At 47.3% G+C, this 10,661-nt stretch overlaps 1 protein-coding gene across 1 annotated transcript; it reads right to left on the bottom strand.

Annotated features, from left to right (window-relative positions):
- Positions 1–2,092: 2,092 nt before the first annotated feature.
- On the bottom strand, positions 2,093–5,723 carry LOC119284427 (disease resistance protein PIK5-NP-like). The gene is made up of 3 exons (XM_037563554.1): positions 5,049–5,723; positions 4,780–4,955; positions 2,093–4,601 (listed from the first exon to the last, which is right to left on the bottom strand). The coding sequence occupies exons 1-3, from the start codon at positions 5,601–5,603 to the stop codon at positions 2,093–2,095; spliced, it is 3,240 nt and encodes a 1,079-aa protein (XP_037419451.1). The 5' UTR covers positions 5,604–5,723.
- Positions 5,724–10,661: the final 4,938 nt, after the last annotated feature.

Below are 10,661 nucleotides of genomic sequence, written 5' to 3'. Positions count from 1 at the left end.
CGTATCCGAGAAGGGCGAAGAAAAAGCCTTGTGGAGCGCCTATTCGGAGGCTGTCGACAAGATCCATCCTGGTAACAGAAGACTATCTTCATTTCTCAAAGCGACATGTATCAGGTCCACAGTTCATCCAGCTCACGTCTGCGCTATTCTGTTCACCGCTCTTGCAGGTGTTGACGTCAAAACCTTCGTCAAGGCCTCCCTGCTTCTGCTGGAAGATTTCTTCAACAATGTTTTTGTCATGGCGGTGAGAGTAGAAAATCTTTGTTTTCCAGATCTATTGCGATTCATTTCATTTTACCATTTGACCGTGTATATATGGACATGTGACTTTGCTGATTAACCTTTGTTTGTATCTCGTGATGGCGCCCATTGGACAGGAAGATGAGAAGATCCGCAACGACCGGCTGGCACTGCTACAAAAGGTTGCGAGTTTGACGAATGGGATAGCCGACCTCTCGCTTGTACCAGGGTTTTAGTTAGCCTTGAAGCGAGCTGAGAGTGTGCGTCCTATTTTTGAGCTGATGTCATTAAGTTGGAGCCATTTATTTATTTTTTACTTTTATTACTTGTCATTCATCTGGTGGAAAATTACTGGGAGAAGAATGAGAATGAGAATGTAACTACAAGGGTTCCTGTATTTGTATGTTGTTTATGGTAGTTGGTTAAATGCATTTTCTTCTTCTGTTTTGTGTTGCGGATATCATGTGGGATCCTCTTTGATTGGAGGATGGTGACCCAGAGAAAATTTATTTGGCATTCATTTAGATCTTACCAATTTCAAGGAGATCAGGAGGGCGCTCCCTGATGTTGAGATTTCTTGGTCGATGTATAACTTTGTTTGAATAAGATTGAAACATTTGCAGCTAGCCTTCCTTCCCTTTGTCTGTTGGTTCGTGATCATTTTGGTTAATCTCGTAGCCAAAGATATCAGTTAGCTTTTGCCGGGTTGTTGTTGTACTATAATCCCGGTCAGTAGGGTACGTAGTTGTTTTAGTAAGATCCCTCCCATTACAATGGAAGAAGAAGAGAAATCCTGAGGGCACCTATGTATGTATGTATGTATGTATGTATGTATGTATTAAACCAAAATGTTGCTTAATTCCTTCGGCAACAATGTCTGTGATGTGACTTGCTTTTACCCGTGTATGATATGATTGCCTGTAGTATAAAAAGTGTAAGATTCTTAAAAAGAAAATTTGAGGGGAAGATTCTTAACATTTCTGTTGGACCTGCCTACAATGATCGATGTTAATCTGGGGTTTTTTCCCCCTTAACTTAAAGAAGGAATGAAATAAAAAGGAGATTATAATATGGCAGTCTAATTTGTTCCACCTCCTTACACTTATCAGTACATACATCCCTCCAGCTATTTATATACATAGTAGCTACTCCTTCTGTCCATAAATATAAGACATTTTCTTGAACTGTAAAAACATCTTATATTTAAGAAGGGACAGAGGAGAATATCATCTCTGCTTGAGGATTAGTCTGGTATAAATAATCTCTGCTTTCAATTACAAACAAACAAGCAACCATTGCATTTATTTATTATTAGTACATCATAATAACAACAACAAAAGAAGAGTTTTGGTAGTAAAAATTAAGTGCATAATAGGAGTACTAGATAGTGTTGGCTCCCGTAGATCAGGTTATTGAATTACATGAGCTGACAAATCAACTTGCAAGCTTGCATAAGTAATACTAGTAACTTGGACGGGCAAAGAACAAACTGCGTGCGTGCAACAGCAGGAAAGCCACAGACAGTATCAGATGGAGGAGTACGTAGGTAGGTTGGTTCCCCATTTTTCTCACTGCTCAAATCTTTCTTTGTTATGTATCCCAACCCACGCACCATTTGCCCTCCGCTTCCGGGGATACAACCAAGATTTTCAACCAAGGAAGCCTGAAGAAGAGTAGCCGCAAATGACCAATGCGATGATGAAATAACCAATTAATCAAGCTGCAAATTAAGACGACGGCACAGGAAAGTGTGTTAGGGGCCGGTCTGTCTATTGGTAAAAGAAAGAAAGAAAGAAAGAAAGAAAGAAAGAAAGAAAGATCAAACAAGATTGATCACGGACGGATTACCTAATCACGCTGCTGCTGCTTCCAGGATCTCCTCCTCATCCTTCTTGATCTCCCCCGTCGCACTGCTGCTGGAAACCTCCTGTGCATTATTCTTCTCTGGAAAAGACTCGGCGCCAGTCCGACTGCTGATGGAAACCTCCCGCGCCAAGCTTTCCTTGGCTGGAAATTCCTCAAGCCCGCGGCCAGAGACGTCAAACATCATCCGGTCGGGATGCTCCTGGGCTTCTTTCCTCACCATGTCAATCATGGCGCTCATGCACGGGCTGCTCTCTGCTGCTCCTCCATACCATTCCTGGCTGCATTTAAAGGAGACCAACCAGAGGCACGGGAGGTGTCTGACACCCAGTTGAGGGCCTTTATTTGCAGGTGGGGGTGGGCCACCATAGAACTGGAACTCGAAAACAAGTATAAACAACACCGGCATCGCTCCTTCCTGGAAGGTAAACCATGGCATGCACCGGCTGTCAACAAGGAGTTTGTAGAGCCTCGTGAACCCTTCACCACTGATGGCTATGGGATCTCTCGGGACCACCTCCAGCCTTAGCTTCAGATCGTACAGGTTGGGCATCTCCCGCAGAATCTTGAGATCCTTCTCCTCTAGCTTGCAGATCCTGATATCCAAGGAGCCAAGGTCGTTGAAGTGATCCTTGATCCACCGTGGAATCTGCATGTGTTTTGTGCCAACAATTAGGCCCCCGCTATCAGTGGCCTGATTAACCAGCCGAACGGACAGCATCTCCTTGGCTAACTCAGACACAAGATCACTCTTCTTCAAGGCTTGGCGGACACACTCGGGCACCCCCTCCAATTTCAAGAGCTGACTAGCTTCCCAAGGCAGTGCACCGACGGCATCGTCTAATTCCAAAATTTCTAGCTTCTTGAGCCCTCCAATTTCCCTTGGTATCTTCGTCACCCCTGTACCATTCAAGAGCAGCCGCTTCAAATTCTGCAGTTTCCACATCTCATGAGGCAGCTGTGTGAGCTCTGTGTTGTGACTCAGGTCCAAGGTCTCTAAATGTTGCAGCTCCCCGATTTCACTGCCTAGCCTTTTGATCCTGGCCCAGCCCACCTCCAGTGCTTTCAAATGCTGCAACTTCCATGTCTCCGGAGGTAGTTCTTCCAGCATGGTCGCATTCAGGTACAGATTCTCCAAATTCTGGAGGTTCCCGATCTCACGTGGCAGCCCCGTCAACCTGTTACAGCTCAGGTCCAGAGTCTCTAAATGCTGCAGATCCCCTATCTCCCTAGGCAGCTTTGCCAGCTTAGTGTTGCGACTCACGTCCAGAGTCTTCAACTGTTGTAGGTCCCCAATCTCACAGGGTAACTCTGTGATCCATGTGAATCTTACCTGCAAAGTCTCCAGATGCTGCAGCCTTGCTATTTCCGATGGTATCTCACCGATTTCGGTCCCTTCTAGGCCGAATATGTGCCTCACAGAGAGCAGTCCACATATATCCTTCACATGATGATTCCCAAGAGCCTTTCTGACTTCAACACCCCACACAAAAACCGAACGATTCTTTTCAAATACAAGATATTGCTGATGATATTGAAGATCCAACACCCGCACACGTTCCAACTTCTCAAAAGGGACATATCTTTTAGCACCTTCAAAAACAACAAGAGATCGAATCTGGGACCAATCCAGTTCCAACAAGGCATCCACCACCTCCACCGCACTGTCAACAATTAGATAATCATCCATACATAGCCTATGGATTCGACATGCATATGCCAATGTGATGTCAGAACTGCAAGTAATGAAATTATCTTCACGCGATTTCCATCTAAGGAAATTCCACATCATCGGATTCATTTGATAGCAGGGCATGCCAAACAGACTCTGTTGCAAATGCAGCATAAATCCCCTATTGCAAAGCTCTTCGAAATAACCTTTTCCTGTGTCCTCTTTACAAATAAATCCTTCAGCGGCCCATCTCATGACCAAATCATTCATGTGAAAAGGGTAATTCTCAGGGTATATACTGCAGTACAACAAGCAGGTCTTCAACATATGGTGAGGAAGATCGGCGTAGCCAAGCTGCAAACTCTCTACCAATGGTCCAAACCCTGGAGTGTTCTGAATTCCGCTTTGCTTAAGCTGCTTCTCAATCATATCTTGCACATCAGGTTCCTTTACATGTACCCCTAGTTTTTCTTGTTGCTCTCTGACAATTGCCATTGCTGAAAACATGCAAAGTAGTGCTAACGGCACACCACCACACATGCGCACAATAGGATGGTCACAGTCGAAACCTTTTCCACCCATGTCAGGCTTCATCTGAGCAGCGACATCTTCCTTGTCAGGTCCATAGAGCCATTTTCGTGTCCATATATCCCATTCAGTATTCATTCTGATGTTGAGCTTGCTGTTTTCCAAATCATCTCCTTGTAGTAGAGAAGCATTACGAGTTGTGATGACAATTCTACTACCAAGATTATTTTCTGGAAAAGACCTCCTGATGATGTCCCATTCTCCACGATGCCATATGTCATCAATTATTACTAGGTACCTAGGCAAGTTAATTACAGAAGAATAAGATTATAGACAACTTGACCAAATTTCAAACAGCTTGACTAAATTAATTTAAGAGATCACCATTTTAAAATCTGAATTTAAAATCCTGACCCTCACAGTGCACATTTCAAAAAGATATTAATTAAATTAAAGCCATTCATAAACTTGCGCACCTTTTGTCCTGTAGGAAATTCGATATGGCGTGGATGATATGTTCCTCCGACCTTGCTTGGTTGCCAGCAGGTGGTTGAGCTCCTACTTGTTGGAGAATGCTTGTGAGAACCTCCTTCATGTTGGGAGTTGGAGTGACGGACACAAAAGCCCGGGACTGGAACCGATTTTCAATCGCCTCGTCCCCATAAACAAGGCGGGCAAGGGTTGTTTTCCCCGTGCCGGCCGTACCAATAATGGATGCCATTTTGAGCTGCCGTTCTTCTCCTACCAGGTATTTGTTGAGGTCATCCCTCCATTTGCACATACCAACGAGCTTTGACGCATCCTTGCTGACAAATGGAGCTTGAAGAGGAGGCGGTTTGCTGGGGGTACTGGATTTGGCGGCCTTTCTTGAAAATAAGCTGGAGATGGGTTGAGCAGACTTCTTCTTGTCCGACTTCCACTTGCTGCGGCACCGGGCGGACACATCATCTACTCTTGCCCTGAAATCATGGAAGGGGCTAGCTTTGATCTTGCTCTGCACCATAAGGTTCTTGCTTCTGCGGCTGCGCTCCATGGTGAGGATGAAGTCGTCGACAACGTCGTGCATGTCGTCGGCGAGGTCCAGCGCTTCCTTCTTCAAGTCCTTGGATTCCGCATGGAGAACCTCCTTCTCCCATGTCGCCCAAAGAATAGAGTGCATAGACTTGAGCTTGGATTTGATGAACCTGACGTCCTTCCGAGTCTGGCGCCGAAGCTTGTACTCACTGCCCAGCAAAGCACCCAACTTGGCCACGACGGGCCCCAAGGCCCCCGTGGCTGCTGTCACGGGAGCTCCCTCCATGGCTCAGCTAGGCCGTGCAGGCTGTATGCAATGGAGCGCCTCCGCCAAAGAACATCTATGTGTGTGTGTGTGTCGAAGCCGACGTCGGTCCGGCAGCCGTCCTTGCGAACTGTGTCTACCTCGGTGGAATGTGGAGATCAACCTCCAAATGGTTACTTCAGGTGGTTATCATAGCAGAGAAGAGATTAAGTTATGCCTTCTCCTGGGTTGCAGCAAACCCAGATTCCAACAAATAGAAAAACGGTTCTTTGTCAAAGCGGGAGGAAGAGATCGCTGTGCTTCTTTTGATTTTTCTAATGAATGAAAGGCTACTCCCACAATACAAGCGATCTCAAACGTATTGCAACAAGCTGATAACCCACCACAAGCCAGAAGCTTATCTTCTTCTTTTCCTTTTTATATTGGAGAAGTTTTTACTCTCACTCTATTTTGCTTTTTAAAAAGCAGTGCTCCAGTTGTACTAGCGAAGCAAGGAACAGAACATGATTCTCTCCTTAAGTTACTTACCCCAAGAATAGAGTGCCGGTCGATGCATTCCTTCGAAAACCTACTGACCCTGATAAGATAGTGGCTGTTAAGCAATGGCCTACTCCACAGAATGTGAAAGAAGTGAGGGGTTTCCTTGGGTTGAGTGGTTACTATAGAAATTTTATTAAACATTATAGAATTATTGCAAGGCCTTTGACTGATCTGCTTAAGAAAGGGGTTCCTTTTGTATGGACCAGCATTACAGAGGAGGCTTTTATTACACTTAAGAATGCCCTAGTGTCTGCTCCTGTACTGGCCTTACCAGATTTTAGTAAGCCATTCATGATTGAGACTGATGCTTGTGACTATGGTATTGGTGCAGTGTTGATGCAACAAGGACACCCACTAGCATTTGTCAGTAAAACTCTAGGACCCAAAAATAGAGCTCTGTTAGTGTATGAAAAAGAGTACTTGGCTATCTTGTTGGCAGTGGATAAGTGGATGCCTTATTTGCAAGTTCAGCAGTTCACTATTAAAACTGATCAGAGAAGTTTGGCTCATTTGCAAGACCAGAGATTGCATACAGTTTGGCAGCAGAAGTGTCTTACTAAACTCCTTGGATTGCATTATCAAATTCAGTACAAACAAGGTGTAGCAAATAGTGCAGCTGATGCTTTATCCAGAAGACCTCCTGATGATTCTCAGTTATTTGCCATTTCTAGTAACCAACCCACTTGGTTAGCTGAGATTGTTGACAGTTATAAACAGGATGAGAGAGCCATGGCAATTATGCAACAGTTGGCTGTACAACCAGCTTCTAAACCACCTTACAGTTTGGTTAATGGTCTTTTGAGATATAAGCAGAGTATTTGGGTTGGCCCTGTTCCTGAATTACATCACACAATTTTCTCTGCTTTCCATGATAGTCCCTTGGGAGGTCATTCAGGGTTTCCAGTGACATACAAGAGGATTCATGCTCTGTTTGCCTGGAATGGAATGAAGAAGTTTATTTGACAACAGGTGCAATCTTGTTTGGTATGTCAGAAAGCTAAACCTGAAAGAGTACCTTATCCTGGTTTGTTATCTCCCTTGCCAATTCCACATCAAGCCTGGGATACTGTATCTATGGACTTTATTAATGGTCTTCCCCAATCATCTCAGTACAACTGTATTTTAGTGGTGATTGACAAATTTTCTAAATATGGTCATCTCATTCCACTCAAACACCCTTTCAATGCTTAGAAGGTGGCTGAAGTGTTCTTGGATAATGTGTATAAATTACATGGTATGCCTAGTGTGATCATATCTGACAGAGATCCACTGTTTACTAGTCATTTTTGGAAACTGTTGGTTGCAAGAACAGGGACTCAATTGAATATGAGTACAACAAATCATTCTGAAACAGATGGGCAGACTGAAAGAGTGAATCAGCAAGTGGAGTGTTACTTGAGATGCTTTATTAGTGCTCAACCACACAAATGGAGTAAATGGTTGCCATTGTGTGAATTCTGGTACAACTCCAATTGGCATTCTGCATTAGGGAAGTCTCCTTTTGAAATCTTGTATGGATATACTCCCAGATATTTTGGCATCACTGCAACTGACATTGTTGCTCCATTGGAAATGCAAGACTGGTTGCAATCTCGTCAAGCAGTCACAGAAACAGCTCGACAACACTTGTTGCAAGCATAACAGCGCATGAAGCATCAGGCTGACAAGAAGAGAACTGAACGAGTTTTTGCAGTTGGGGATAGTGTTTTTCTCAAGTTGCAACCTTATGCTCAGTTATCATTGTACTCCAGAGCAAATCAGAAACTGGCCTTCAAGTAGTATGGGCCCTTTCCAGTTCTGGAGCGCATTGGAGATCGAGCTTATCGGTTGGGCCTTCCTGATAACAGTAGGCTACATCTTGTTTTTCATGTTTCCCAGCTCAAGAAGTTTTTGCCTCGAGAGACCATTCCCAGTCCAACATTGCCTACAGTCAGGGCAGCTATACAAGTTCCTCTCAGTATACTACAGAAACGAGTACGCTCTCAAGGTAACAAGACTATCACCCAGGGTCTGGTTCATTGGTCTGAGTCTTCTCCTGCAGATGCTACTTGGGAGGATTTGGAGCATTTGAAGCAGCAATTTCCCCGTGCTCCGGCTTGGGGTCAAGCCGGCTCTCAAGGAGGGAGGAATGTCAGCACACCGGATATCGCTTCAGGTGGTCAGGCGGCAGCGACAACAGATGACGACTCTGTTCCTCATCCGACAAGCAGAGAAGAGGCGGAAGAATTCAAAAGTCCTCGTGGGCCTGCGGCGCGGCCCACTCAGGTGAAGACGAAGCCCAGATGGCACGCCGGCCCGGATTGGCTGTAGTTTAAAGGGAAACATTTGGAGACGGTGCGCCGGCCGAATCTTCGGCCGGTCGCGTCCCACGTGCGAACGCTGCAACCAATTCAAACGAGACACGTAGGCTGCATGGGGCCACCACTTCCCTCGTCCTGTTTTTCTTCTCCACTCATCCTGTTTTCTCCCTTATCCTCTCGCCCGAGTCCACCTCCTGTTGCGCTGTAGCTTTTTATCGCCGCAACCTCCTCGACCAGGCCCGGCAGCATCTCCCCGGAGAAGAGTTGCCGGTGGAGATGGCCGCCAACGCCTCCCCCCACCCCTCGACGAGCTATTTCTTCCTTCGCGCGGGCGCCTCCCCCATCCACGCTGTTCCCCTGCAAAAGACAGCGATGACGGTGGCACGGGCCCTGCGATGAGTTGCGACGGCGGCGCATGGCGACTGCGGGGACCTCGACGACGACGGTTTTTTGCTACGCCGGCGCGACAGGTGATGTTGCAACCGTTGGCGCAAGTTGCTGGAACCAGACGACAAAGGAGCTGCGACCGGCGGCGGAATTTGCTACAACCATTATGCGCCTGTGGTGCGACCACGATGACCGTGATAACGCTTTTTGTTGCAACCGCGTAGTGTTTTTGCTACTACCAGAGATGTAATTTGCTACTACCAGTGATGACTTTTGTTACATTCATTTGTGAAGATGATGCGACCCAGGCGACGGTGACATTTTTTTGCTGCAACCGAGCATTTTTTTTGCTACTACCGACTACACAATTTGCTACATCAAAATCCTAGTCATCGTGGTCACCCGTGTCGTCGCTAGTCGAACCACTGCACGCCAGTTTCACCACCTCACACCGGTTGCAGCAAATTTGCTCGCCGGTGGTAGCTTTCCCGCTGCCGGTTGCAACAAATTCGCAACCCGTCGTCGCCGGCCACACTTCGTCGTCTTCCTGGTTGTAGCAAAAACGACCACCGTTTGTAGCTTTTCTCGTGCCGTTCGCAGCAAAAATTGTGGATAAAAGCTTAACCGCGAAAAACACCTTCGAGCGGCATGGGAAAAGCTTCAACCGATGTGTGAAAAAGCTTCAACGGTGTGTGAAAAGCTTCAACCTTGAAAAAAAGCTTCAATGGCCATGGAAAAACAGCTTCAACCCGGCATGGCCGTTGATGGCATGACCGTGCTGCATCGCCACCGAGCTATGGCCATCACTACGTGGAGCTGCAACCAGAGGAGGCAGCTGCTACATGTGTGGAGCCGGGGGCGAGGAGATGCAGATGGCAACCGGCGACGAGGATGGCCAGCGAGGGTCCCGACCGGCGACGAGGATGCCGCGGTGGAGCTTCAAGCTCCGTTTTTCTCGCGGAGGTATGGTGGAGGTGTCGGTGGAGCTCGAGGCCGTTGCAATTTTTATCCAGGAGGGGAGGGGAGTGGAGGGGAGGGTGGGTGTGGGGAACGACTGTGAGGAGGACGAAGCGGGTTCAGATCTGACGGCCTTAATTGCTATATCGGGCGGCTGGGGCTTGACCGGCCCAACGGTTGGGCCGGTGCGCCGGCGCCCATCAGTCCCCTAGTTTAAATACCCCTTGTAACGTTCAAGTGATTTGGCTTTGGACGGACGGCGGCTTCGGCCGATTGTAATAGCTAGAGCAGTGAGGGAGGTTGGGAGGATAAACACGCTGCTAAATTTCCCCAAATTCGCCATGAACCCTAGCTTCCACGCGTAGATCGACTACGACCCTTACACACAGGTTTGGTTCCCCAATCCCCAACCGAAACACTTATTCTTCTTGTTCTTCATGTCGCCTTTCGATTTCTCTGATGAGCTGCTGCCCATAGCTCAGCAGCAGCATGAAAGCCTCTTCCTCCTCCTTCCCCTCGCCGGTTTCAGCGGCAGCGGCGTCCCACTTCCCCAGCAGTCCTCCATCTCCAGCAACAAGATTGGATTGGAGGACCCGGTTAGGAGCCTCTTGAGGTCGGCGGCGACGTGGGCCTCGTCCTTGGCGGGCGACGCGCAGAGCGCGGCTGCAGAAGAGCAGGGCCGCGCAGCAGCCAATGCCGGCGGCGAGGGCGGCCTCGTCACGGTGAGTGCGGCGGCGGCGGTGGCGGGGGAAGTCGCCATGGGAGTTCCCGATGGGGGTTACAGTCGCCTAAAGTGCGTGGCACTGCGCTAGGCCCAGCATTGCCTAATCTTCTTTTTTTTTACATTTTTGTTTTGTTTATGTACTATTTTGGGGGGTAAATTACACAAATATCA

This window comes from Triticum dicoccoides, chromosome 4A (assembly GCF_002162155.2).
Source record: "Triticum dicoccoides isolate Atlit2015 ecotype Zavitan chromosome 4A, WEW_v2.0, whole genome shotgun sequence".
Classification (NCBI taxonomy): domain Eukaryota; kingdom Viridiplantae; phylum Streptophyta; class Magnoliopsida; order Poales; family Poaceae; genus Triticum; species Triticum dicoccoides.
This window is presented reverse-complemented; position numbering and strand designations above follow the sequence as displayed.

Excerpts from the sequence above, each read along its gene's own strand:
- LOC119284427 (XM_037563554.1), bottom strand. The coding sequence starts at position 5,603 with ATGGAGGGAGCTCCCGTGACAGCAGCCACGGGGGCCTTGGGGCCCGTC. Across the intron at positions 4,956-5,048 it reads ATGACCTCAACAAATACCTG|GCGATTGAAAATCGGTTCCA; the intron begins GTAGGAGAAGAA and ends TATGGGGACGAG. Across the intron at positions 4,602-4,779 it reads AATTTCCTACAGGACAAAAG|GTACCTAGTAATAATTGATG; the intron begins GTGCGCAAGTTT and ends TAACTTGCCTAG.